The sequence below is a fragment of the Eucalyptus grandis genome, chromosome 5 (assembly GCF_016545825.1).
Source record: "Eucalyptus grandis isolate ANBG69807.140 chromosome 5, ASM1654582v1, whole genome shotgun sequence".
NCBI lineage: Eukaryota > Viridiplantae > Streptophyta > Magnoliopsida > Myrtales > Myrtaceae > Eucalyptus > Eucalyptus grandis.
The window spans coordinates 2,701,526-2,729,121 of NC_052616.1; the positions used below are offsets into that span (position 1 = coordinate 2,701,526).

General features: G+C 43.6%; 4 protein-coding genes across 5 annotated transcripts; all 4 read left to right on the forward strand.

The window, feature by feature from the left end:
- The first annotated feature begins 3,588 nt into the window (after positions 1 to 3,588).
- Positions 3,589 to 8,657, forward strand: LOC104443539 (cinnamoyl-CoA reductase-like SNL6). 2 transcript variants are annotated; one of them, XM_010057005.3, is made up of 5 exons: positions 3,589 to 3,876; positions 3,973 to 4,142; positions 7,019 to 7,210; positions 7,387 to 7,721; positions 7,853 to 8,657. In XM_010057005.3, exons 1-5 carry the CDS (start codon positions 3,744 to 3,746, stop codon positions 7,962 to 7,964), a joined length of 942 nt encoding a protein of 313 aa, XP_010055307.3. In that variant the 5' UTR covers positions 3,589 to 3,743; the 3' UTR covers positions 7,965 to 8,657. The 2 variants fall into 2 exon arrangements, with proteins under 2 accessions (XP_010055307.3, XP_010055308.3); XM_010057006.3 differs by having other exon boundaries at positions 3,593 to 3,876; positions 7,868 to 8,657.
- A 1,011-nt stretch (positions 8,658 to 9,668) lies between these two features.
- Positions 9,669 to 13,281, forward strand: LOC104443540 (zinc finger CCCH domain-containing protein 12). Its single transcript, XM_039313149.1, has 3 exons — positions 9,669 to 10,982; positions 11,037 to 11,222; positions 12,478 to 13,281. The coding sequence occupies exons 1-3, from the start codon at positions 10,301 to 10,303 to the stop codon at positions 12,756 to 12,758; spliced, it is 1,149 nt and encodes a 382-aa protein (XP_039169083.1). The 5' UTR covers positions 9,669 to 10,300; the 3' UTR covers positions 12,759 to 13,281.
- A 999-nt stretch (positions 13,282 to 14,280) lies between these two features.
- Positions 14,281 to 20,766, forward strand: LOC104443541 (uncharacterized protein At4g17910). Its single transcript, XM_010057009.3, has 16 exons — positions 14,281 to 14,431; positions 14,519 to 14,582; positions 14,701 to 14,746; positions 15,699 to 15,832; positions 16,415 to 16,488; positions 16,722 to 16,797; positions 16,900 to 16,989; positions 17,246 to 17,319; positions 17,509 to 17,596; positions 18,290 to 18,416; positions 18,513 to 18,617; positions 19,184 to 19,313; positions 19,436 to 19,487; positions 19,570 to 19,614; positions 20,265 to 20,363; positions 20,442 to 20,766. The coding sequence occupies exons 1-16, from the start codon at positions 14,286 to 14,288 to the stop codon at positions 20,592 to 20,594; spliced, it is 1,503 nt and encodes a 500-aa protein (XP_010055311.2). The 5' UTR covers positions 14,281 to 14,285; the 3' UTR covers positions 20,595 to 20,766.
- A 4,082-nt stretch (positions 20,767 to 24,848) lies between these two features.
- On the forward strand, positions 24,849 to 27,320 carry LOC104443542 (transcription factor bHLH71). The gene is made up of 3 exons (XM_010057010.3): positions 24,849 to 25,491; positions 26,157 to 26,612; positions 27,051 to 27,320. Exons 1-3 carry the CDS (start codon positions 25,003 to 25,005, stop codon positions 27,144 to 27,146), a joined length of 1,041 nt encoding a protein of 346 aa, XP_010055312.1. The 5' UTR covers positions 24,849 to 25,002; the 3' UTR covers positions 27,147 to 27,320.
- Positions 27,321 to 27,596: the final 276 nt, after the last annotated feature.

The window sequence follows — 27,596 nt, forward strand, 5'->3', positions numbered from 1 at the left end:
TCACATTTCCTAGATCCACAAAAATCGAATGCACATAAGTTACTCCACGTAAACACGCGTAATCAATGCGGTCGAGAATTAACAAATCACAACTGGAGGCTCCATGCTGAAAACTGCGCTTCGCGGAATTTAAATTTCGCCCATTCAATTATGTGTTATTTATTTATATTTTATTCGAGGGAAGAAAAGAAAATGGTCATTTAAGATCGGACAGTCAGCAACCCAGGCTTCGCTTCTCTGAGGCCACGTCGTTCTCGCATTGAATGCGGCGCTTGTCGCTTCTTCCCGTCCCGCATCGGAAGTCGGTGAAATTTCTGGAATGTTTCTAGGACGATAGGAGCTGCTGCTGCTGCTTCCTCTCCTCCCTGGTAGCTCCAAAATAGCACCTCGGCCCTAATCGAATTGCCTCCTAAATGGAAAGGAAAAATTAGGGGTAACCAGCGTTTTCTGTTGGCCGTCGCGTTCTTCCCCGCCGAGATCTCAAGCGTAATTCGGGGAACAAATCCATCCCGAGCCCCCGTTTCCGATCGTTTACCGTGACAATGAACATTGAAATGTCTCTCAAAAGTTTGTCGCGAAGCGAAATGGGTGGGTCAAATCGATGCGAAACGTGTCGAGCGGCGAGTGACAGCGTGGTCCTCAATTGCATGGAGTTGCGACGGGTTAGGTTGCTGAGGACTGGCCCTAGGACCTCACGGTCTTGAAGCCCAAAAGCAGGTAGGTGGTGGTTCTCGTGGCGTTGCCCGTATCCACCTACGCCATGCACGCGTTCCCACCAACCAATGCCATAGCACAACCCCCCTTTGCCTAGAGGGTCGATGGATCACGAAGTCAATAACATCTCAAGAATCTGCAAGACGTGCGCCGAATCAAAAGGACGAGTTTTCGTATAATTCACGCCGTGTGGTGAACTCTATCAACCACATCGCTCGTGATCTGATTTATACTGAATCTTCTTGTTGATCTAAGTCCGATGGTCGTTCGATTTTTTTGAGACCCTCGTGAAATTTAAGGTAATCAACTGATGTGATTTACGCGGTCAAAAAAAGGATATGAGTAAGTTAACCTATTTTATAACTCTTGTCGCGTCCACTCTCTCTTGTGCATCAATTAGAAGACTCCCGTAATTGACCAATCAAATTAATAGCGTGACATATATACCAACTTGCTATGCAATGAATCAAAAGGACGAATTTTTATATAATTTATATTGTGCAATGAACTCTATCGACCACATCATTGGTGATATGACTTTATATCAAATCTTCTTGTTGATTTGAGTGCGATAGCCAATGAATTTTTATGAGACCCTTGTGAAATTTTAGGTGATCAACTGATGTGATTTACGCGGTCAACATAATCTAAGTGAGTTTACCTATTTTATAACTTTTGTGCCGTCCTTTCCCTCTCTTGTGCATCAATTAGAAGACTCGTGTAATTGACCAATCAAATTAATAGCATGACATACATACCGACCCACCTCAAGTCCGAAAGCCGCAAAAACAGCACCTCAAGATCTCTACAACTAAAACCTAAAACACATTAATGGAGAAAAAGAAATTTCCGCATCTGATTTAGAATTCATTGTTCTTGATGTAGGATGATAATGATCTAAAGTTTAAGTGTTTCTCCTTTATTGCTCTCTATTTCAATAGCTCAATGACACTTACCATTTACCCTTCGCTCTCAATGTTCAGTAAACGCTCTTTATGTGAGATCATTTGTGCATTAACGCTACAAGATCTTTATTTAGCCCACATAAGCCAACCCCATTTTAGATTAATGAAGAATTTTGATATCTCATCTTATTAGACTAATTTCATAAAACAATAAATGATAATATCAATTAATGTAGCTCATATCAGAAAAAAAATAAAAAATCTTACAAAGCCTTCATCGATAAATTCCATCTCTGATTTCAAAAGCCCTCGCCTCCAATTGACTTGTTTGTTCACGCATCGTTCTCTTATCAAGCAGCTATGGTCCAAATACGTTATCCCCGAAGTCATGTGTAGCTTGTCGGAATGGTTCTAGTTATATTGTGAACGTAATGAACACAACCAAAAATCTCTCCGCTAACCAGCGGCCACGTGGAAGGAGCTCCCCGACACGGTCCGATTCCATATCGTGGACGCAACGGACGCAAGGAAACCGAAGTAATGTGCAAAACATTGGGGGGAGCTCCCCTCTGTTCCCACGCGTTCTCTAGCTTCCGCCCACGTGCAGAAGTGCTCGGTCCCAAACGCATGCAATTGGAGTTTGGTGATCCGGCGGTCCTTCCCCTCGATCCCCCACTTTTATCGGACGGATCGAGGGATAAGCTATATACTAAAACATTGTTCACAAATAGGGATGAGGACACAAATATCATCAATACGGTCTTTCAATTTTAGTCTACCATACAATGTGATTCTTGAATTTTGGATATATGTTCAATTTAATCTCTGAATTATATGAAAATATTTAATGTTGTCCTTCCATTGATACAAGTTCATGGACAATATTGAATATTTCCATACAATTTAAAGATTAAGTTAAACATACATCAAAAGTTTATGAGTCATATTTATTAGAAGTGCGCAATTAAAACCCGATATCTTCTTCATGCGGAGATCTCTAAGAGAGAGTCCAAATCTGAATTCGTCAAAATATTCAATTTGACTCACCTTCACTTAAAAGATTAAGTCAATGAGTTGTGGACCGATTAAGATATATTTACTCTCCAACACAATTCACGCGTGCATTCTAATAATATTGAATTAATTGAAAATTTAAAAATTGCTTGGTACATTAAACTAAAGTTTAGGAATCATATTGAACAAAATCAAAATTCAAGAAGTACACTCCACAGATGAAAGACATGCTTGGTCCCAAATGCATGCGATTAGGGGCTTTTTTGTAATAGGGTCTGGTGATCCGGCCGTCTTTCACCTCGATCCCCCTTTTTATTGAGCGGATCTAAGGGGTAGCCTCTCTCAGTCAAACGACCTCTACATGCTGTCAAATACTTCGTACTAAAATAACGTTCACGAATATACTAAGGTGCCTAAACAGACGGATGGTTTCCTTTGTCGTTCACCAAAACGCACCTGATAAGAGATGAGAGATCCTTTCTTTTTTCCGTTTAGGTGAAAAAGAGTTGCTTCCTTCACCTTTTTCGTCAAAACCAACGATCACCCTTTCCATCTTATTGTTTCCCAAAGCAAAGGCCGAAAATACCAAATGAAAATTCGAAAGTAGAAAGCCGTTCGGACGAGTATTTTCTCTCTGGTCGGGCAGGCTTCGACAGTACCGCAACGAACATCGAATTAGGCTCCAATGCTATCAAATCCAGATTCATTTCTTTACAATCGATTAAACGTCATGTCTCGCATATTGCGATGGCGATGGCGGTGGATGGATCGAGTCAATTTTACTCCGTTCGAGAGATTGCATCCGGTCGCATGACTCGGCTTTCCTCTCTCTCTCGCACGCGCGCACAAAAAAAGAAAAAGAAAAAGAAAAAAACAAGCTTTTTTGTTCTAGTGCCAACAACCACCTCCCAACCATCTACTACTTCTCCTACACACACTCTTTGAATGCTAAGCGCCCCCTCTTCCCTCTTCCCTCCCCCTCCTCTTCCTTTAAATACCCTCTCACCTGTCCTTCGCTCCTTTCTCAACCATCCTCCACCATCCCACCCGCCGTCGTTTCGACATCCATCCATCGATCCTCTCCCTCTCTCTCTCTCTCTATCTCTAGAAATGGCGCCCGCTTCTCTCCACGAGCCCCCGAACGCCGTCTGCGTCATGGACGCCTCCGGCCGCCTCGGCTCCCGCCTCGTCCGCCGCCTCCTCCGCCGCGGCTACTCCGTCCACGCCGCCGTCCAGAGCGAAGGTCTTACTCCGTTCCGACTTCCCCGCCCCGTCCCGAGGCTTCTCCGGCGCTGACGTTATGTGTGTGTGTTTTTTTTGCCGGTTTTGGTTCGAGCAGGCGAGATCGATCGGCTGAAGGAGCTGTCGTCCTCGTCGCCCGACGACGCGGAGAGGCTGAAGATCTTCCGCTCCGATCCGTTCGACTACCAGAGCATCGTCGACGCGCTGCGGGGGTGCTCCGGCCTGTTCTACGCCTTCGAGCCGCCTCAGGACCAGCCGAGCTACGACGTACGTACCCCGATCGATCCTCTCTCCTTTTCTTGCGATTCCTTGGTTTAATCCATCGTTTCTCAGTCGATCGCCCGTTAGAGTTTTGAATTAGTTTAGCGGATTTCATTTCTTTTTGCTAATTCCACGATAACGAGAGCGAGAGAGAGAGAGACTTGAGTGACCTTGTGTGGCGAGAGTACTATGAGCAGGTGCGCATCTGTCATGTCTCCGCTGCGCATTAACGCTCGTGTCTACATGACAACAACTATTTTCCACACAGATAGATAGAGAGAGAGAGAGATTGATCTTCCTCTTTTAAGGAGCTCTTTATTAAAAGCCGTGGGAGCAAGCTAGCTGGCGGGGATAGAACTGGAATTGAATCGATAGAGCGACGAATTTGCCTGATTATAGACTGTCTTTTGACCGGAAAAGATTAAACGACTCGTCGATTTGGACATTTCTCGCGAGTTTTGTGGTCATCGATCGCCCCAAAATTCCATTTCAGTAGGACCATGTTATTTTTCCACGAAAATCGTCGTTGGCTGATTTCTACTTTCTTCAGTTCATTTGCTATCTATTCCCCTTTAAAAACTCATCCGATTGCGACTAGATAATTCATGGAATTAGAGAAAAATTACGCCTTTGCGAATTTTCCTTGTTAGACCGTTCGCTGGGGGTGTAAATACTCGTTAGCAAAACCGTTGTTGGGGGGTGTCGGGAAAGTGTGCTTCTCATTACTCGAGTAACAATTGCGGGCACAAGAAGTTAGAATTGAAACAGAGAATAGCCCGTTCGGCTTCCGGGGGTTTGGACAACCGGTCGAAGGCTGTAGAAATACAAAGCTCTTATTAGGGAGCGACCGTGGTGCACTCATTAACCGTACTTAATAAGAAAATACTTTAATTTTTCGATGTAGTGGGAAAATATTGAACTTTCTTTACTAGGGAGTTAGATCGATGAAATGCCTTTCGTAATATGATTTATTAAACAAGACTGGTGATTTCACTATCCCAATTTGTAGTGATGTGTCTTATAACTTGGTCCTACTGCTTCTTCAGCCCTTGCGGATGCGAAGCGCCCTAATGGGCAACGGTCGGCCACATTCATTATTACACAAATGTCGTCGTATAACATAAAATTAAAAACCATAACTTGAAATAATTTATACGATAATAATTTCGAGACTTGAAATTGTAAAACGTACAAAAGAAACGTAGGAGTTCGTGATTTGTTGACTGCGTGGCCCGATGTATTTCAGTGCATCGCCGACCACTTGCCGGCCGCAAACAGCTGAAGAAGAAACATTAATATTATCGACCCTATGGGATGAATATTTGAAATCCAAATAAAAATTAAAATATAGGCTTGATCTTTTGTATATAGTGTCCTATACGACTTGAAAAAAAACTGGAATTCTACAAATTGCTGAATGATATACGTGAGGGAAATATAAAAAAATTGGTCAACTTGAGGTATTGATTAAAGAAAACGGAGAATTGAGTCAATGAGGCGCTAGTTTTCCTTGATGTGTTGTATAGTATAAATGGAGATATCGTCACCTATAATTATGGTGGAAGTTAAATGTAAAATATAACAATTTTATCTAAATGGAAATTGAATGAAAGATAAATCAGAAAAGATTTCTAAACGATGAACTCGTGAATATTATGCTTGATGAGTTATTTTGGTGCTGATTTATAGAAGATTCTGCACTTCAGCCGCTCTGATTTGTTGCCTTTTTAATTTGTTAATTCAAAACCGATGCCCCCTTGAGAACTTGAAGCTTTTCGTGTTCTGCGTACTTCATAAGCACCCAGTTATTATATGCATTCTCTAATGGCATCGGGAAGGCCGTAAAGCATCACCAGATGGATAAAGGGTGGTCGATACACTTGCGCGATTAATAACTGCAGGACGACGACGACACTTTGATTACGTAAAAGGATTCAATGAGTCTGCTTGTGGTTCGGCTGTCAATTCCCAACTCTAATTTCCCCATTAATCTATTCCATCGCCTTCCTTGAATGTTTCTGCCTGAGCCCCCGTCATCCCCCCCAAGTCTCCCGCCCACATGCATGCATTCGTGCACGGAAACCTTCCGGGCCGGTGGCGACAGCTTAGCCTGTACTGGGTCTTCTCTCGTTTAAGATAACTTAAGAAAATGAGTAAAGGCTGTCCTGATTCATTGGCCCGAACGAATTGCCGTCCTAAGTTTCCTTTAGCTCTCTGTATCGAGATTTGACTGATTTTGTCTGGGAATGGGAAGCTCCTTCGCTTGACAGAGTTCATTTTACATATAAAAAGATTGAGGATGTTGTAGTTTCAAGATCCTGAGAATTGAAAGACCTCCTTTCTTCTTTAATTGAGGTACCATTAGTTATTGAAACACAACGCTATGATCTATACTATTATTACTTCTTTGCATAAGTGCGTGTAGGGTACTTGCTAAATAGATTGCTAACAGCCGCCATTAATGTGCCTCCTAACTAGTACCAAGCCATTGACTTTGTGGTCCTAGATCCTTATCTCACATTGATCTGTAGCCTTGCTTTTTTCTTTCAATCGATACCCTACTCTACTTTAAAAATCAATGAATCGTTGGATGGAAGGACGATGGCTATAGTCAGTTGATGTAGCGTTGCCAGATGACTCAACGGTCTTAAGCCCTCGACAAGCCGTCACCGTGTATTCAACGATCGTCTCGGACTCAAGAGTCAACTTGCTGTCCCCAGAATGGCTCTGAAAGTCAAATAACCAGGACCCCGTGAAGTTATTGCGTTAGACTTGTTCTCAGTAGGGCCGTAGCCATTGATATCTTTTCATGTAGGACCGAGTACGAATTACAGCTGATTTTTCGCCTCGAATCGTGACGTTAACGTTGTGCTTGGTCACAGGAGTACATGACCGAAGTGGAAGTAAGGGCAGCACACAACGTGCTGGAGGCGTGCGCCCAGACAGACACCATCGACAAGGTGGTCTTCACTTCCTCCGTGACCGCGGTGGTCTGGACAGATGACCGGAAATCGCAGGAATCGGATTTCGACGAGAGACATTGGAGCAACGTCAACCTGTGCCGCAAATACAAGGTAGGCCATAAACAAATTCCCATCTTCTCTTCCCTTTCTCGCCTCAAAATGAAAGGAAAATCCTTTCCCTTTTACTGTTGGAAAAGATTACGCTTTCCGCTGGCTAAAAGTCCTAGTGGGATCCTCTTGCACATGATTGAGATGGCTTTGTTTTGTTCCGATGCGATGAACCCCAGCTGTGGCACGCGCTGTCGAAGACGCTGGCGGAGAAAGCGGCGTGGGCCCTGGCGATGGACCGAGGCGTGAACATGGTGTCCGTGAACGGAGGGCTGCTGATGGGGCCGGACCTGTCCATCGCCCACCCGTACCTGAAGGGAGCGGCCGAGATGTACGAGGACGGGGTGCTCGTGACCGTCGACGTCGACTTCCTGGTCGACGCCCACTTGTGCGTTTTCGAGGACGTCTCCTCCTACGGCCGCTACCTGTGCTTCAACCACATCGTCAACCGCCCCGAGGACGCCCTCAAGCTCGCCCAGATGCTCACCCCCTCGGCTCCTTCGATGCCTCAAAGGTGAGAAAAACTTCATGCCGCGCCGCGATGGAAGATAAAAAAACTAAATTTGGAGTCGAAATTTAATTTTTGATTCTAAAAATTTGAAAAATTTCTGAACATATTCGAGTTGGGTTCTGAGATTTTGTTAGCATGGTGGCGTGCAGCTACGATCAAGAGCTGAAGATCATCGAGCAGAGGATCGGCAACAAGAAGCTCAATAAACTCATGGTGGATTTCGAGAGAGGAGTCCAGGTGGACTGATCCGTCAATCATCTCAGTCTCAAGCGCCGCAGCTTGGGGAAAGAGAGATTAAAAAAGAAGAAGAGGGGAATAGATTCTCGATTATCGTGTTTATATAAAGATTTCTATTAGGTTCATCGCTCCTGGAAGAAACATCTCTCTCGCGCTCATCATGGGACGGTCGACACGCGGGAAGAATATAGGGGTATAACACCAGCTCCTACCACGCTCCTCGACCATCTGATAATGAACGAGAAATTTATATTTTTTTTCGTTCTCATCGGTGGGGGAGCCTAAGGATAATCTTTTATATAGTTGGAGGGGTTTCTAGAATAATAGGGAGAAACGATAAATGCTTAGTTTGGTGCTGCCCGCACTTGGGCACGTTCGAGGAATGAGACCCTGTCTGTCTCAAGGTGAGAAAGAGTCAACGACGGAACTAAGGCGCACTTAATGTTACAGTGGGAGGCGGCGAGAAGGAGACGAAGATCGTCGACTTTTTTCCAGGTTGTAAATTGTAATTGTTTTCCAGCTAGTCATGCCCATTGCCTAGTCGACGGCCATGTAAATAAATGCTGGATTTCTTCTTCTTCTTCTTCTTATGCTGCCACTGCTGCTGCTGCAGTTGTCTGGTGGATTTGAGTCTTCATCGAGCCGCAGTGGCGCGTTTCAAATTGCTTGTCATTCCAAAATCTATCCTGGTTTGGTGTCTAAGTCTTGGCTCATTTGTTCTTGCGTTTAAAACCGGAAATTGGCGAGGTGAAAAGACGAACACCAATGTCTGCAACTCGTAAAAACTCCAAACATGTGTGTTCTCGATGTCAGTCTTGCGATTATCACGTACTCGATCATTAATGAACCGGTGAAAAGGATCTTACATGATTTTTGACGAGAATGGTTCAGGAAAGAACTTGAGAAACTTAACTTAAATTAAGTTAATTTCGAAATTTGACATCTGAACTAAAAGTGGTACGATGCCTATCCACGTTATGGGAATACTCTTTTTTCAAACCCATCAAAGGGGTAATTAGTTTCAGGACAAGTGAGTTCTAAACCTAGAATTTGGAACCTATTCTATATGATTTGGTTCATAAATTTTCAAATCCGGAACCTATCATGTTTGCTCTAGGCCGAGTCGAGAATGAGTGAGAGCTGCGAGGCTTGAACAAGTGATGTGAGCCTCGAGCGAGTGGGGAGGGTGAGTTGTGAGCAAAAGAGAGAGTCGTCAAGTGTTCGAGTAACGTTGGAGAGAGTGAGGAAAAAGAGATTGTCAGCGAAAAACCAAGGTTTTCAGGCTTTACGAAACCAGTTCCAAGTTTCACTCAGAATCGGGAATAAGGCCGGTTCAGAACCAATTTTTAGAGTGGTCCGGCCCGGATTCCGGATGGAACCAATCTTGTTGCACAGCCTTAGTCAATCCAACCGTAGCCCGATCGTCAACTCGAGTGCCCGCCCGCCCAAATATTTGCACTGCCTTATCTGCCGGGCCTATTCAGGTTTGGTTGTGGCCCGTTATCCTGTCCCACTCAGGCCCAAAGTGCAGCACGAGCGGGCCGGTCCAAGGATCCTCCCCAAGCCCGCTCGCTCGAGAAGAAGATATAAGCCCACGGCCCACAGCGGGAAGACGATCGAGCCATCCGCTGCCGCCACGTGTGCCGCCTTTTTCCAAGCCTATCGCAATAAAAAAAGAAGAAAAAAGAAAAGAAGATAACCGGACAAGAGAAAAACCAAGTAGAAAAATAGAAAAAGAAAAAAGCAGAAGAAGAGGAAAATCCACTCTCCTCTGTTCTGGGATCGCTCTTCAACCTGTCAGTCCAACGAAAATCGAATCCATCTCCCGGATTCTCCTCCTCTCGTCTCCTCCCTCCCGCCCTTCGCGAGCTCATCTCCATCGGCTCCTGCCATCTCGCCTCTTCGATCTGCAGATTTCTTCATTCTTTGCAGCTGATTGTTCCGTAATCGCTCGATGCGTTCGGCCTCGAGATCTGAATCCGGCTCAAAGTTCCAATCTTCAGGTCCTGCTGCCCCCCGAGCTGGCCCCCGCATTTCGTTCCCGTTCGTGGGGCACAGCGAATGCTCGCTCGTTCCCGCCGGTTTCAGCTTAGCAATTTCGTAGCTCGGAGCTGCGTCTGCTGATCCGACGAGCTCCTGCTTGATTGGGTCCGAAATTCGAGGCGCTCGCCTCGGGCTTTGTCGGCACGATCGAGGGAATTCGAGCCGCGGAGCTAGGGTTTGTTTGGTTTCGGCTTCGTTTGCGACGGCAACATCGTCATCAAGCGGAGGGTTTGAAGAGTCCGAGCGCTGCGGCTTGGTGGGTTTTGCTGCTTTTGCCTTTCGTCTGTCTTTCTTTGGATGCGATGGATTACGGTAGAGAATCGGGCTTCGGCGGCGGGAATGTGGTGCACGTGATCACCGGAGGAGGTCCTAACGAGAGCTGGATGCAGAATCCGGCCGCCGATCAAGGGGTGTGGGCCTCGGAAGACGAGTACCGCGTCTGGAACGGCGGGTTGACGCCCTCCTCCGACGCGCCCTCCTCCAACTCGAGTTACGACGGCGGGAGGCAGTCCCAGACGCGGTCCGGGAGCGAGCCCCCGAGCAAGAAGTCGCGGAACGGTTCGGATTCCGCCGTGTCCAGCCGGTCGAAGGCGATCGGCAAAATGTTCTTCAAGACCAAGCTGTGCTGCAAGTTCCGCGCGGGGACCTGTCCTTACGTCACCAACTGTAACTTTGCTCATAGCATCGAGGAATTGAGGAGGCCGCCTCCTAATTGGCAGGAGATCGTCGCGGCTCATGAGGAGGAGAAGGGGGTTGCGTCGGAGCCGAGGGAAGAATTCCAGATTCCGTCGCTCGGGTCTTCGGGATTCAGTGGGGAGTCGCAGCGGTCCTATAAGGGGAGGCATTGTAAGAAGTTTTATACAGAGGAAGGCTGCCCGTATGGAGATAGTTGTACTTTTCTTCATGATGAGCAGTCCAAGAATAGGGAGAGCGTGGCCATAAGTTTGGGACCTGGTGGTTATAGCGGCGGGGGTGGGGGTGGGGGTGGGGGTGGGGGTGGCGGTGGCGGCGGCGGCGGCGGCGGCGGCGGCGGTGGAGGAGGAGGAGGAGGAGGAGGAGGAGGAGGAGGAGGTGGAGGTGGTGTAGGAGGCGGAGGAGGAGTTGGAGCTGGGGCTGGGTCAAATGTGAAGCCGTCGAATTGGAAGACGAGAATATGTAATAAGTGGGAGCTCACGGGTTATTGTCCGTTTGGAAACAAGTGCCATTTCGCTCATGGAGCAGCAGGTATAATCTTAGTCAAGGGAAATCTTGTTTGACAATTTTAGTTACACCAGGGGTGCCATCCTTTCCTTTCATTGATTGAACTGGAGACATGGATTATGTGCACTTCAGTCTGTTACTTTCCTCTTATGCATTATGAGAAATTAGCAGCTGTCTAGACCTGTCAAAGAGGATGTGCTTTACTGTGGTTCTGTGGAGGAGATTCATTTTAGGAGAGAGGATGAGTTCTGAGCTTAAGAAAGGATACATGAGCAGGCGGACAGAGACAACTACTTTAGTATTATAGTAACTATATATGATTGTAGCTCTCGTGGATGTTCTTCGTGTGTGCTCAATTTCTCTGATCACTTACGCTTTGATATGTTAACATTAATGATGTCTATAGCTTATGAAGAGAGTTGTGTTCAGCTGTGTTATGCTCTGATAAGCCTTCTCTCTTTATAGCTTCTAAACGGTGAAGGGAGCTTAGAAATAGAATCCTTTTCACATTGCTTAGTTATTACTCATTAAAAATTAACTTCGTTCTCTCCCAGATTTCTTTGCAGAGAAAAGGAATCATCAACTTTTCTCTGAGCCTTACATTCACTGTTGAGAACCTACAAGCTTTACCATATAACCGCCCTACCGACCAAGCATAAACCACTGGAATTTAAGCTTATTCAAAAGCTGAAAATGTAGATAGTCTACATAGACCTTAGACATTGGATATAGGAAGTAGAAGTGAAAAGTCATGACATTGTTGCTTGGGAGATTGAAGAAGCTTGTGTAAAAAAGTGGAAGAAGATTGACTCTGAGAAAGCAGCAGTTCCATTTTTCTTCTTGGACAGTCAAGACTTGCTATAAGCAAAAGATCCTCATGGTCTCCATATAGTTGCCGACTCTTCCTATTGGTTGTTTTTTATTTTAAATGACACTCGAGTTAGTGTGGACAGGACATAGCAATATTTTAGACATAGTAATTAAATTAGGCAATCCTAATCCAGTTAATGAATAATGTTAGGACAAGTATGGCGATCATGTGTGCTGAACTGGTGATCCTCTTCATATATGATGATGCACCATGCATTGCTTTTTTGGCTTTCCATGTGTGTTCGATGGCTTAAACTGGTAAATTTTGTCTGCAAGACTGAAACTGCATTCATGGGGTATTCTTCCACATTATCAGAAGCATATCCTATTGATCCTACCAAATAATTTTAGTTGCTTCGTGATGCAAATACTGCAAAAATCTTTGACCATGGTATCTGAATATCTGCAGAATTACACCGGTATGGTGGTGGGCTTGTGGAGTCTGACGCGAGAGATGCTACTTCAGCACCTGCTGATCCAAAACAGGGAGGAGCTCCTTCAAAAACTCCTGCTGACACTGCAGTTGCATCAGCAGTCTCGGTTCCTCATACGGATGCATACCACATTGGAGTTCCATCACAGAGATCAGCTATCATAATACAGAGGCCAGGACAAAGAACTCATCAGAAATGGAAGGGTCCGGACAAGATCAGCAGGATATATGGTGACTGGATCGACGACGTCGAGTGACATTGGGAAAGCTCACTGCTGTAGCAGAAGTTGCCTGATAACAACCCTACTGACAAGATGTTTGAACAGGAAACAGCAGAGGCACGAGAGTATCATCGAGTTTCGTCTTGAGTGTCAACTAGTTTGCTGGTTTCAGCCGCTTAGGAGATACATCGCTCTGAGGAAAAGGAAAGTAAAAGAAGAGTCAGGAAGGATGCGCACGAGCTCAGAAGTCCTTCTTCACTCGCGTCGAGGAGCTTGATGCTCGCATCGCCTTCCTGGTCTCGTCTTCTAAGGAAAGATCTATCAAAGATCAATTGTCCTCCCGTCGCTGAGAGAAGTTCCATCCGGGAGAGACGGTGAATTACTCGGAATCTTCAGATTGTGAAACTGACCCTTTTTGGGGTTTTCAATAATCTCTAGTTAAAAGCGGTTACTTTTTTCTCCGCAATGCTTGATTTATGAACTGTCACTGAGTTATTACATCTGTAACTTCGACAATAATTTCGAGCATTACGTATATCCATGTCTGTTTTCTTTTTCTCGTTAGGGGAAGCTCAACGGAGTGCATTGCGCTCTGGCTTCCAACATGAAGCAAATGACAATTTGAGGCACTGTTCCAAAACCGGGAGTACTGTCTGGATCTGTTGGTTTTGGAACAGTGCCGTTAGGCATGTCCGGTCAGCAGTGGGTACTTCACCCACACTTATTCACGCTGGGCGACGGACAAGGATTGGTTACCTCATGCCAGCCCAATTGTAGCCTTTGCTCCGGACGTGATGTTTACACTCACCACCATGGGCCCCTAATTCCCAGTCAATGTTTTACCAGCTGATTGAGAAGCTGGGGAAGGCAAGTACAAGGTCACTCACCTCAGGCGGTTCTCCTGCCTTTACATTCCATGAGCAATTTAAGGATCTATTCAGGTCCAAATCTCGCATATATGAAGAAGCTAAGATCTCACCTGATTTTGACTGAATCTTTGTTCTAAAGGATGGTATGTGCGGTAATTACACTTGAGGGTTGACTTCACATTCTCTAAAAATGTTTATGATAGAAAATATTTTTCATTCTAAGCAATATAAATAATGAATTTTTAGAAATATCTTTTCAAATCATTTATTTTTCGAGAAACAAATGAAATTTTAACTTAGAGAATAAAAGAAAAATATAGGAAAATAAAAGAATGCTTTTTGAAAAGGAAACAAACATGTTCAAAACCATTTTGATATTATGTGCAATTTTAGAAGTAGGTGTACGATACCAAACTCAACATTATACAATATACTCAAAACTGTCATTAAAAGATGACACATTTTTTATATAATTTCTGACAAAAGCATTTTATAATTAGCTAACTATATAAGGAATTAATTGATTAACATTTTTTTTATGGGTAGATTTTTGCGTTCAAATAAAGAGTAATTACACATTAGGAAAGGAGTCATGGCGATTTTTAAGGCTGTAGTGTCATCAGTGGGAGAAAATAGTTAACTATAATATATAAGAAATGAGTAAGATTCCAATTCAACTGCAGATGAAGAGGGAATGCTAATGCTGGCCGCTACTTCCTTCTTCCCAGCCGAGATTGATCAGAACTTAGTTCTGGAGAGCTTCCTTCCTTCCTCTTCTTCTGCGCCAGCAATGGATTCTCGCGCCGGGTCCTTCAATCCTCACAAGCATCTCAAAGAAGAGTTCGCTCTCTCTCCCTCTCCCTCTCATTCTCATTTTCAGTGACTCGCTGCGTTGCTCACTCGGAGATCCCTTCGCGTTCCCTCCAGATTCGTCAGCAATCTGACGGGATCGTCCATGCTGGAGATCGCCGCCCTCTCCACCGTCGTCCCCGTAAGCCCCTTTCCCCTCCCTCAGTTCGTCGTTTGCCTCCGCCCCGCTCCCCGTGCCTGCTTTTTGGATGATGGATTCATCGCCGTCGTTTCGCTTCTGTCTGTTTCGATCTTCGCAGGTCATCGTGCTCCTGCGTCACTCGCTCGGCTCCCGCTCTCCGTCCGGTATGATCTTTTTTTCTCTCTCTTCGAGCTGTTCAACGTTTCGATTGCTTGTCGCGCTGTGCCCGTGCTGCGCTCCGGAGTTGTCCTTGTCTCTTCGATTCGCGAGTTGGCGTCGTGTGGTATGGTACTAGGATCGAGCGTTCGGCTTGGCTCCGGAGTTTGTTTTGGTTGTTTGGAAACTCAGGCGAGGGTGCTTGAGATTGAAAATAGGAATGTTTGATGGTGGTGCTGGTGGTAGACCTGCTGGGAGCAGAGGTGGTGGCGGTGAAGGCGACGGTGGATGTTTTAGTGATGATGAATTGGATGTGGCAGTGGGGGAGGCGGCAGTCATGCTATGTTGGCAAGCGACATTAATAGCAGCTCTTGTGTGATTTGGTGGCGAAAGTGGAGTGTAGCGGGGTGGGATTGGGCTTGACGTTGGTGTTGTTGGTGGCAGCAGATAGATGTCGTGGCAGTGGCGTTTGCATTGGTGATAATAGTAGCATTTACATAATTAATGTTCTAATTTCGTGGTAAAGCGAATGTGGAAGCTCAAGTCTGCATTCTGGTGCGGCTGAGTTTGTGAAATGTTTGTAACTATAATTGAATTCCAAACTCCAGCCTATATAACGTCAGACCAAATGATTAGGTTAAATTTGATCCCTGTGTATGGTTCCAAGGCTTAATTCAATGTATTAGAACAGAGGCTTAATGTGCTCATTCCAAATATATTGTGCGTATAAAAATAAACCAAACTTGCTGCCAATTTAAAAAGATAGAGTTTCAACCTCTTATTGCAAGAGCATGGAGGTGCTGTATACCTTCGGATCTTGCCGTGAGCCTGCAGCCCTAGAGAAGATCTCTTAGGTTTTATGGAATAGCCTCTCAAAAGGGGCTTTTTTTTTTTTTTTTTTTTTGCATGTAGCATGCCTGTAGCTGAGAGTGGAATTCTGATAGTAATCTATTTTTGCAGATCTCAGTCACAAGGACGCTTCGTCAAAGAACAACCATGACTCATTAGTTTCTCCTAAGAGCTGGAGGGCTTACATGGTGACTTTGACAATGGATTACCTATGTATTATTGTCCCCATGCTGTTATCTTTCACTGTAAGTTTCTTAGAATAGCAACTCAGCTTGTGTACTGGAGGGTTTCTACTATTTATCGGGTCTTCATTGTGAGCAGGATTTGATGTTCATAATTTTCATAAACTCAGTAACCCCATAATATTTTTTATCCAACAAGTTTTGACATCTTCCTTTTAAGCTTAGAAATCGACAATTCCTAGACCTTTCATTTGTGACTTTCCTAAAATAATATTATCTTCAGAGCATTATTTATTTGCTTAAGTTGTTTTAGATTTTCTGTTCTCCAATTTTTGAGGTTTATACAACAAAATTTTCTATGGATGCTGATAAAAAGAGCAAAAAGGAACATGATTTGAGTAATGCTGTTGATATTCCATGCCACAGAACTGTGAGGTTGCTCAATATCTGTTCTAGGAGACAACTGCTTTCAATTTTAGCAAATTCCAGTGTATCATTTTAGCTTGAATGAAGAGAGAGATTTCCTGCATTAGGTTGCTACACTTTAGCCATTGCATAGGCTAATCCTGATCTTTCCTGCTATTCTTTTACCTATTTTACAGACTCTAGTCTGCTCTTAATCACGAACAAGTTTACATGTCTCAGGTTCTATCAGAGTGGACGTACTTGTCAACAATTTTGTTAACATTTTCTCTGTTTCTATCTGCAGCAATCAAAAGGTCCACTCTTTAAATACTGCTTTTGGATCAGTATGTTATGTGCCAAAATATCAGAGTTTTGTATAAAATATATAAGCTGCATGTATGTGCCTAAATGCATGTGTGTACTCTCAAGATTGCATGTTCTTATTTCAATTTTCTGAACAGTATAGGACAGGATGCTTTCCTGCACAGCTGGCTTGAGAGCTGGCTTCCATTTTGTTGCTGACCCAAGTATTGATAGTTTCCTGCAGATTTTATTCTTCTCTTCCTTCAAGAGTGGCACCTGATTCTTTGAGGACAGATATTTCATTGTACAGGGTTTGCATGGTATTCAAGTTGGATGCTTTTCTTTCATGTTAGTACATCTTATTTGGCAGCTTATCCATTTCCTTATGACATAGTTTTTCCCCATGAGGTCGATTGCTGCAGATGATTGTGACTTGTTTGTGCATCTTGGCTGTTGACTTTAGAATATTCCCGAGGAGATACGCTAAAACTGAAACTTTTGGCACTGGATTGGTAAGATGGTTGAGCTCCTCTAATATCATAGAGCTGTGGTGCTACTTTTGTTGGTAGAAGTCAATTGTTTCAAAAATTAAGCTATTCTTAAGTCGTAAAGCTGGCATGGAACCATCTTTAAAAGTAGCTTGAGCTAGCTCAATATATATAATATTAAAAAATAATAATAATAATAATTAAAAAAAAGAAAAAGGAACAATGACAATTAGCTTGAACTGGCCTATTTGACATATTTGTCTGTTTTCATTTTCTCCAGATGGATCTTGGCGTTGGCTCATTTGTGGTGGCAAATGCTTTGGTATCAAGACAAGCTCGGAATATTTCATCTGTGTGAGTGTTTTTCCCCTTTCCAATTCATTAGTCTCTACATCCTTAAATTAGTTCGATACACAAGATTGAAAGATTGTGACATTAGGTGGAAATAATTGAAAGTATTCAACCTATCAATAATGAACATATCCACTATTATAAGTCATTTTGATGGTTTTAGTTTTTCATTTCTTCCTCTATTTTTGTCAGGAATCTGATGACGGCACTAAGAAATACCAGTCCTCTAATTGCTTTAGGATTTGGACGGCTTGTTTCTACAGCTGGTGTAGATTATCAGGTGGAATATCTTCCGTAGATTGCTTGTAGCTACAGCATTTGTGTTGTTTCAATGCATATGAGATAGAGTTAATTTTTATCCTCAAGGGTGCTCTATAAGTAGACCTGTACATGAATGTAGAGGGACTGAACTTAGGGTAGTACTATTCTTGATGGGTAAGTATCTTTTCAAAGTCTGTAGGTCTATATTAACCTGAAGAGGTATGCATAGAACTATTTACATCAGTTCCATCTGGGTAAGACATAGGAACTCTTTTCTTGAGTAGGTGGCTATTACCATCAGCTTTGGATGGTCTCCTTTTTATCAAAGAATTACGGCATAAGCTTATAAAAAAACAGAACTCAAAGATCCTTTCACACTTTCTCTGCTTCCGTTTGCTTTTTTAAACTAGACAACAGTCATAGCAGAATGGTCTTGTTAGTATGCCATATGCAGCATTATATTCTCCCCTGGTAACTTTTGGAGGGTTACTCCTCTTAGACACCGTTGCATTTCTGTTTGAGAATCTCTGATGAATTACTGCAGTTCGTCTGTGATTTAAGCTTCATATCTGTTGAAAGAGAATAATATTGTGACATGCAGTCTGCCGCTCGTCTCCAACATAGAATTATCTCCTTTATTTTGTGTCTTGTAAGCATTTCTGGTTGCTTCTTACTATCTTACATTTGTCAGTCTTGTCCCTCCATGTTCTAGGTTCATGTTGGGGAGTACGGAGTACACTGGAATTTTTTCTTCACCCTTGCTGCCGTCTCATTGCTAACCTCTTTAATAAACATTTCTCCCAAGAATTGCGGGATACTAGGTTTCTCAATTTTGATAGGTACTCTTTTAATCCTTATGAAATGTTTTTGCATGATCTAGCATCTTCAGTACTTTTCTTAGCATCATCAAGTAAATTGACTCCTTAATTCCTCAGGCTATCAAAGTTGCCTCATGCAGGGGTTAAACTCTTACCTAATTTCCAGTGAAAGAGGTTCCAGCATCATTAGTCAGAATAAGGAAGGAATATTCAGCATTTTTGGTAAGGACTTCCTGGTATTAGCTAATTGCTTCTTTCTGTTATGAAGTGTACTTTTGGTTGGCTAGGGTCTGGAGTGGCATATTAACCAGAATTATGTGGATTGCATTTTAAGGTGGAGGTGAACTGTGAAATCAAGGGGGAGGGGAAGAAGGGAGGAGGAGGAGGAGGAGGAGGAGGGGGCAGGGGGGGAGGTCCATGTGTTATATACATGAGCCCAGTTTGTATTTTTTGGGTGTACAGTCTTTTTAAATGTTGCAAAGTACGACTTCACTGCATGTCTACCTACGTAGTCTGTCCAATGGTGTAGTTCCTTTCTTCATGTATAAATTTCAGAGTTTTATTTGCAGTATGAAAATTCTGGGGAAGCTATAGTTACTTGGAATGCATTGTATTTAACTTCTTCTATATGCTAGTTAATTCAGGAGTGATGCTTTCCTGGCAACACTAAGCTGTGGATTTAATTTTGAAAAATATTTAATATCTTGGCAGTGTATGTTTTAGTTTCTTCATAAACAATTCTTCACCCTCAATTGGCTTATGTTTAGTAAGCTGATGGTATATTTCAGGATATTGGGGCATGTACCTTGTTGGCGTTCAGTTAGGCAATTATCTCTTCTTTGGAAGCGAGACCTCTGCTACAAAGAAAGGCACAGAATGGGCAAGAAGAAGGGTATGGATTGTTGCTCTGCTCTTCTGGTATGAGCTTGTTATCTTTTTTTCCTTCTGTGTCCTCTTAGAGCCTTTCACCTTTTTGTCAGTTGCAATGTGTTTAATGGACCGAATATGGACTAACCCTTTTCTCTCAATGCATGTGGCAGGTTATTGACAATAATTCTGGACAGGCATGTTGAACGTGTTTCACGTAGAATGGTGAGATTTCTTTGCTTGCATCAATCTTTACCCAAGGAAGTCCTCTACCTAAGCTAAGAAAGGATTGATCTCTTTTTTGCAGTGCAACCTGGCTTATGTTACTCTTGTGTTGGCACAAAACTTCCAGGTCACTACTAATTTCCCTCTATTATAGTGAAGCCCGAAAGTTTAGGAGCATGTTGAAAATATGTCATCCCGCATGATTGTTTTCTGCATGGTAGGGCAATATCATGGCTTTTTTTCTTCTTTTTTTTAATAAAGATTCTGGGATAGTTAATCAATATAAGCTATTATTACGTATGTTAGATTTCACTCATCTACGAGTCATCTCATGCTGAATAATGTGTGACTTGCTGCAATCATGGGAAATACATGTGCGTCCTTTTCACTTAAGGGTTAATCTAAATCTTGTTACACACACACTTTGACCTTTTCAGTCTTTTCATAATTTTTGAAATTGAATGGTATTTTAATTTGGTGGAAAAGCAACAAGTAGGTTTTGCTTATGTTTAAGTGGAAACAAACAAGTCCTTGATCTTAAATCCTCAAGTTGTTGGTTGATGGATATCAACAATCAAAGCGCTAGTGTTTAATATGTGCTATTTGATGTTAACTTCTGAAAGAGATGCATGTGGAATTGCTCAGAACAATAATGAAGCTATAGTTAGACATTTTTTTTTTACTTTCAATGGGTAATTATCTTGTGCAAACACACAATGCTATCCCCTTCTGGTAATTTGCGGACTCTTGAGGTTGAGACTGTGGCTTGTTTTATAGGTATTAGCCATACTCATGCTATCTGATTATGTTGGTGGGAACAAAAGTACAGTTCTTGAGGATGCATTCAACCGGAATTTACTGGGTTCATTCCTCCTGGTACAGCAATGTGCTTTTTGCGGAACTATGTTTACTGAATCTTGATATCACCTAATGTTAATTTCTGCTTATATGCAGGCAAATGTGCTAACGGGTGTGGTTAACTTGTTTTTCGAGACTTTGTTTGCGTCAGCACTCACATCCCTAGCCATCTTATTGCTTTATGCCTATGTGTTGTCTGTGATCACCGGGACTCTAGAATTTTACGGCATTAGGCTAAAGTTTTGGTAGGGAATATTACTTTAATCCTCTCTATTTGTACGTTATGCCGGTGACTATATACCATGTTAATCTCAACCTTCGTGCACTTGGCACCATTGCATTGGGAAAGTTCCACTGTTAGTAACTTTGGTCTGTATATCAATTATTAATCTAATATGTCTAGTGTGAGGAACTTAACTAATCAAATTCTTGTGACGTATTATTAAGGAATTGCAGAATAGATTGTTCTCTTCACACTGATCGAGATGAGAAGGGGGTGAACAAAAAAAAGAAAAAAAACAAAAAACAAATCGCAGAGGTGAGCAATCCTTTTTGAGGCCATGGTCCCGAGGCCAGACGGCAAGTATGTGACGGACACGCATCGCTGCTGCACACATGTATGAGCACATGCAGATGCTTGCTAAACTAGAGCTTGCTAGTTGCCCTCGCCCCGATGGCCGGTCCCTCTGCTTGGTCTCTTATATAAAAGACAACACTAGTAACTCATATTTCTAGGTCATGGACTTGTCCTCTGGGTTGGTTTTTCTGTCGTCTGCATGCATAGATTCTCGTCCATCTCTCACCTCCCCCTTGTGCTGTTGCTTTTGGCGAGAAGAAGGGGACCTTCCCTTGCCCAGATAGCAGGCTCTTTTGGTAAATTCGATCAGTTCCTTTTCTACGAACCGGAATGAAATTACGGATTATCGTATGATGATGGAGTGTGGAAGATAAAAGAGGCGGGGGGTTTGAAAACTGGTAGGGGTGGGGGAGCAGTGAATGATTGCTGTTGGTAAAAAAGTAGTTTTTGCTCGGTCTGAAGATCAGAAGCTTTGGTGGCCACATGGATTTGGCCTGCAAGTCTCTGACAAGGTTGGACCATAATTGCCCAAACGGAGGTCGACCACCACCACCCCCACCAGCCAAACGCGCGCGCACATTTCATCAAGTCGTCTCTTCCTCTCATGATAATAAATAATAATAATAATAAAAATAATTGAAGAACAATAAAATAGGGGAAAAAGGGAGCTACAAGTCCCCAACGTTCCGTAGCCTGCATCTCTCTCTCTCTCTGAGCGTACGGACATCATCGTTGACTCTGCCTATGTGGTTCTGAATCTTCTGATGCGGAGACAAACGGAGCCGTATTTCTTTTTCTCTAGTGCACATGGAACCTTGCGAGTCTTATCTTCTCTCTATCCGGTCCTATCTATCTATCTGCTGAAAGTAAGGAGCAAAATAACGTCCCTAAAAGAATAAGATAAATGAAGATGAAAAAGGTGTGGTGCAAACCTTTGAATCTGCCCGATTTGTGACTTGTGTGGAACCAAGATGCTCGTGGCCTATGTTGCTTCGCGAAAAGCCAGGGCGCGAAACTGTGAGGAGGCTATTGATGCTTTCAATGGCACAAATGGGATGTTTGCAATAACGGGATAGTGTGAGTTTTAAGGAAACCTCTTCACGTATCCAGCTTTACTTTTGGGGCATGAATATACGTGGGTCGACCTAGTAATTGTTCTAAAGTTCTAAACAGGGAACACGAAGGGAGATGAGCATTTACATCTCTAGTGAATCTGTCATATAAGAGAATTCTAGCCACACTATCGATGAAAAATACAGGTGACCGCTTTCTAATACTTCGCCACAAGTTATGCCCCAATTGTTTTGGCATATCTGTACGTACCCTTCTTAATTATTTGAGAATTTGCAAATCTCCTTTACTGTCATGTTTATTTATCTGACCATTGTCTACCCGTACCTTGAAATTTGATAGATCATTGGATACCTGGATGACTGTTTCTTCTGATTGCAATATCATTGTCAATGGGCCATACTCGAATATAGACGATATGTTATTCTCATCCTTCTCGTATCGTGGGTTGTTTTTTTCTTAGATTCTGTCTTTTGCTGCGGATTATTCTGCTTGGTTTATAATAACTGCAGTACTCCAGGTAAATGCATGTCCTTCTCGCGAGAGATAGATAGATGAAAGGCAATCATGCTACAAAATGGAGATTAAATGAATGCACTCTGGATATTATAACAGTGAGAAGGAGGAGGGGGGGTATGGTCGGAGAAACAGGCCAACCTTCCACCGAGGGCACTAAAGGCTACGATGTCGCTTTCCAATTAGTAGTCATTCATATCCATTCCCAGAGTAAAATAAAGCATTAGTAACGTCACTGGAAAGGGTCGAAACATATCGAAAAACCACAGTCGTAGCTTTCAAGGTGCAGCGAGACTCGCGCCAATTCATCATCAAACGAACGCACCAGAGCACATCCAAATGGTTTGAATTCAACTGGATTGTCAGGATCCACAATGTGCTTATCAACATAATACAGAGGCAAGAATCTCGGTGGCAAGGGATTCCAAAGAGCGGGGAGCAAAATCAGACAAATCCCAAGGGGATGATTAGAGTAGGGACTACAGAGAGAGAGAGAGAGAGAGACCCTCAAGAACTTCGAAAGATGATCTTTTTTGGCACATCTCTTATCTACCCACCAGAGGCCACCGTGGCTATAAATTTCACTGCTTATATTACCTTCCATGCTAGGACCCAAGTAAATCCTTAAACTGCTTCATCTGGATTTTGTGCGAATGTTTGCTTTCCTAGACGTAAAATACTTAAAGGGCAAAGCTAGGCATAGGGCTTGAAAAATATATTAGGCTAAATTAAGGGATTGAGGCATGTGGACACCAGGCACATTAAAATATGCAACGCAGTTCTGTTAATCCACCAACGATATATCCGCTAGACAGGTGGGGTGGCCGCTAGTTGGTATCGTAGAATACTTGCTTTGCTTCCAAGCGAGGAACCCTGAAACCTCCAAGGATCCTAGGAGTACCCAATTTTAGGGTTTCAGGAACATTTCTAATCTACCCACCACAGGCCACGGTGGCTATAAATTTCAGTGCTTATAATACCTTCCACTCCCAAACAGAGTGGCCACACACGACCCTTCTCTCTCTCTCTCTCTCTCTCTCTGCTTTGGTTCTCAGATGATGTCCATCATGGAAATGCTAAAGGCAATGAATTTATTTTAGTACTTACTCAGTACTATTTGCTCCCACCTGTTGATTCTATGTAGCCAGACAAAACTTTGTGTATCGTTTTTCTGGTTCTTTTGCCCCGCCGTACCCTGCATCTCCACCGTTCATTTCCCCAAAACAAAAGCATCACCCATGCACCCATGCATGGCTCAGCTCAGCAGCCTCAGCAAAAAAAATATTCAAAAACCCCATGATATATGCGCACGCAGCCGACGACTTTTCTTAACCCCGGAACGTGCAGTGGTCGTTTCGTGCATAATGCCAATGCGTGCATTTTCACTGTGGGATGAGAGAGAACGTTAGGGCATAAGAAGGTGGGCGCGTTTCTTGTTATCATTATTTTCCCTAAGCGTAGGCAAAACCCAACCGAAGAGAGGAGGAGGATTTTGAATTGTGAGAGGAGGGCAGTTGCTTTTCGCAAATAAATATAGCTTGGCCTTCGTGTTGTTTGCATCCAAAGCTCTTGTCCATTGATAGATTTGGGCCCCCCCCTCTCTCTCTCTCTCTACATTGCAGAAAGTGTCGCAGAATTGGCAGCTTGTCTGTGAAATCGGGAAGGGAACCAAAACAAGGACTCTCTCTCTCTCTCTCTCTCTCTCTCTCCCTATCTCTGATCTTTCTCTTTCTCTGCTTTTGTTTTTTCAAAATCTTTTTTCTTCCTTCGCTTTTTGGAAGCAGAAAAAAAAAAAAGCACGACACCTTTTCACTGCTCCTCTCACGTGCGCCCTTTCCCGTTTCTCTGCTCTCTTCATTTTACCATTTCCATCTTCATTTTTTCCTTGTGTCCTCCCCTAAGCTGGATTCTTTCGTTCTAAAGGAGTCCCGTCCTAAGTAATGCATGATCATACATAAAGGTGAAAGAAATGTTTGGGCCGCACACCCTTCCATTCCACAATGGATGAACTTGTATAACGAAAGAGAGCTTTCAAAGAGAAAAGAAACAAAGATGACCCGTAGCATAGACAAATTCGTACGTCGTGTCGCGGTTCTTGGGCATGATCTCACGCGCTTTACGTATTCTTCATAACGGTTATCACCTGATTAATTTCGGAATTCGGGATGACCCCATATGATAATTTGACATGGGTTTTTCATAGGTCTAAGACATAACAATGAAAAGATCTAGACATGTACTTTCTTATGATATTTTCTTCGGCAACCTCCCCCCCACTTTCAAAAGGAAAAAGGACGACTGCGTGTCCATAGCATTTTTCCTTAGGGCTAAGTATAAAAGCGCTGGTCTGCTCTATAACATAGCCCTAAGCCCTAAGCTAAAAAGCGGTGGTCTTCCATAGTCCTCTTCCCTCATTTTATCCCAAGAAAAAAAGAAACAGCACACGCAAAACTCGAAGCTCCCTGCTCAGACAGGGAAAATTAGAAGGCAAAGATGGCGCTGGATGCTCTCTCGGCCAGCGACCTCCTCAACTTCATCATCTACGACACCATCTCCGTCACCCCCTACAGCTCCCACGACTCCTCCGACACCACCTTCCTCGACAGCCACCTCTACCACCTCATTCAGCCACCCCATCAAGAACAAGCTGCTGCTGCTGCTTCTGCTGCTTCTGCTGCAGCCGGTTCTTGCTCCCTGCAGACCAACTCCATCAGCGGCTCTCCCCCGCCGCAGCCGTCGCCGCCGGCACCTCCTCCGCAGGGCCGGCGAGCGAGGTCCGGCGAGAAGAGGGCGGCCGGCCAGGGGGCGGCGGCGGCGCAGGGGAGGAAGAAGCGGAAGAGGAGGCCGAGGGTGTGCAAGAACAAGGAGGAGGCCGAGACGCAACGGATGACCCACATTGCCGTCGAGAGGAATCGCCGGAAGCAGATGAACGAGCACTTGGCCGTCCTCAGGTCCTTGATGCCCGAGTCCTATGTCCAAAGGGTTTGTTCTCCTTCCCCTCTCTCTCTCTTTCTCTCTCTCTCTCTCTCTCATTCGTTGAGTTCATTAAGTGCACCGAACTGACATGGCTTTGTGACATTCTCATTCTCATTCTCTCTTCATCTTTCTCATAATATGAGGAGAGATATAGCAGCCTTTCACATTTAATAGACTACATGCAGAATTTTCTGAGGGGGTGGCCACTCATTTAACATGCCTTCTTGCTTATTGAAAACTGCATTCCCCCAATAATATGGAGAGTAAAAAAGAAAGTGTCTTCATTAGCTCTCACCAAAGAAATTGGGGTTTTTGAAATTCGTAGCGGGTGGTGAGTATGTATCTCAATGCTGCACTGTTCTGATAAAACAGTTCATCTTCAAGTTGACCCTCAAATCCTATCATCAGTTGTTGCGATGTTCCTTCTATCATGTGAAGGGGAAACCACAGGTTGATGTGGGTTTCATCTGAAAATATTGGGAAAGACAACATGCATGCTTCTCCTCTTCCAAATAAGTCGTTGTTAATTCCATATCTAATCTTTCGAAACTCGGTTTAAAGCATTCATGCCTTAAAGCGGCGATGTTTGAGCTGCAATTTAACTCCTAACTCAGCTATTTTTTTCGTTGTCTCCAATCTAACATGGGGATGCTCAAAATTCCTGTGTGAAGGGTGACCAAGCCTCCATAGTTGGTGGAGCCATCGAGTTCGTCAAGGAGTTAGAGCATCTCCTGCAGTCCCTCGAAGCCCAAAAGCTCCAGCATTCACAGTACAAAGCAGGAGAAGACATCGCGAGTGAAGAAGCGGACACAACCAACGACACCAACAATGATGATCCTTCTAAAATCCTGCAACCCCCATTTTCACAGTTCTTCATGTACCCTCAATACACATGGTCTCAAGCGCCCAGCAAGTACACAGCCTCCTCCACTTCTACCACCGGAGCGGCCATCGCCGACATCGAGGTCACCCTCATCGAGACCCATGCGAGCCTCAGGATCCTCTCGAGGAGGAACACTCGACAGCTCTCAAGATTGATTGCAGGATTTCACACCCTCCACCTCAGCATCCTCCACCTGAATGTGACCACATTGGACCCTCTGGTACTCTACTCAATCAGTGCCAAGGTATGTTGTATGTCCTATATCAGTCCTTGCTATGTCCTACAGATATTTTTTTGCTCTCAACTGGGTCAATGATTTCTCTATTCTTGATTCGAGTCGCATTATTAGACAGATTGAGTCCCAAGGATGTCACCAAGAATTCAATTGCATTCATTATGAGAACTATAGAATCGCATGTTGTAGCAGACATTGTTTAATATATGGGGGGGCCCTAAGGAGCTGTGGCAGACATTATGAAATGTGGTCTAGTATTAATTGACACAAGAAGGAGAGAGAGTGAGCAGGGAAAAAGTGCAGGTTCTTTACATGACTATGGTTTGTGTTCCATGTTTGGAAACAGATGTCTGTGCTTATGGTTTTGGGAAAAAGTTAGGATTTTTTTTGGGATTATAACAACAGGGCTTGGATTTATGAGGGTGTTTTGGTGCTTTGAACACGCAGGTTGAAGAAGGGTGCCAGCTCACCTCAGTAGATGACATAGCAAGAGCTGTCCACCACATGCTCAGAATAATTGAGGAAGGCAGTGAAATTTGTTGATATTTTTACATGAGGCTGCCTAGATTGCCCTTTGGATCCAGCTGAAATTACCAGTATCCCACCCCTCTCCTCTTTTCCTTTCTCCTTTTTATGGGGTTTTTGTCTCTCGCAGTTAGAATTTCTCTGTTTATCTGTATGTAACTAAATATGTTAATGGGTTCTTTTATTTGTTTAGTTTCCTTGGGCACCATTTTATTTGGGCAATCACTAGATAAAGAAAAAGAAAGAACAAGAAAGAAGAAATTATGAAAGAGCTTGGACTGTCAATGTGGGATCTGCAATTCCTCAGTTCTAGCAATGCTAGAGAGAGAGAGAGAGAGAGCTTAGAGCACCTGATTAAAGTACGGTGCATTGACTGGACTGAATTGCTAAGTTTCCACAAATGTTCATGTCCAGGCAATGGCAGGGGGTGTAAATCAATAGTAGACATCACACACTATTCCATCTGAA

Excerpts from the sequence above, each read along its gene's own strand:
- LOC104443539 (XM_010057005.3), top strand. The coding sequence starts at position 3,744 with ATGGCGCCCGCTTCTCTCCACGAGCCCCCGAACGCCGTCTGCGTCATG. Across the intron at positions 4,143-7,018 it reads AGGACCAGCCGAGCTACGAC|GAGTACATGACCGAAGTGGA; the intron begins GTACGTACCCCG and ends GCTTGGTCACAG. Across the intron at positions 7,211-7,386 it reads ACCTGTGCCGCAAATACAAG|CTGTGGCACGCGCTGTCGAA; the intron begins GTAGGCCATAAA and ends GATGAACCCCAG.
- LOC104443540 (XM_039313149.1), top strand. The coding sequence starts at position 10,301 with ATGGATTACGGTAGAGAATCGGGCTTCGGCGGCGGGAATGTGGTGCAC. Across the intron at positions 10,983-11,036 it reads CGGCGGGGGTGGGGGTGGGG|GAGGAGGAGGAGGAGGAGGA; the intron begins GTGGGGGTGGGG and ends GCGGCGGTGGAG. Across the intron at positions 11,223-12,477 it reads TTTCGCTCATGGAGCAGCAG|AATTACACCGGTATGGTGGT; the intron begins GTATAATCTTAG and ends GAATATCTGCAG.
- LOC104443541 (XM_010057009.3), top strand. The coding sequence starts at position 14,286 with ATGCTAATGCTGGCCGCTACTTCCTTCTTCCCAGCCGAGATTGATCAG. Across the intron at positions 19,488-19,569 it reads AACGTGTTTCACGTAGAATG|TGCAACCTGGCTTATGTTAC; the intron begins GTGAGATTTCTT and ends TCTTTTTTGCAG. Across the intron at positions 19,615-20,264 it reads TGTTGGCACAAAACTTCCAG|GTATTAGCCATACTCATGCT; the intron begins GTCACTACTAAT and ends CTTGTTTTATAG.
- LOC104443542 (XM_010057010.3), top strand. The coding sequence starts at position 25,003 with ATGGCGCTGGATGCTCTCTCGGCCAGCGACCTCCTCAACTTCATCATC. Across the intron at positions 25,492-26,156 it reads CCGAGTCCTATGTCCAAAGG|GGTGACCAAGCCTCCATAGT; the intron begins GTTTGTTCTCCT and ends TCCTGTGTGAAG. Across the intron at positions 26,613-27,050 it reads TCTACTCAATCAGTGCCAAG|GTTGAAGAAGGGTGCCAGCT; the intron begins GTATGTTGTATG and ends TTGAACACGCAG.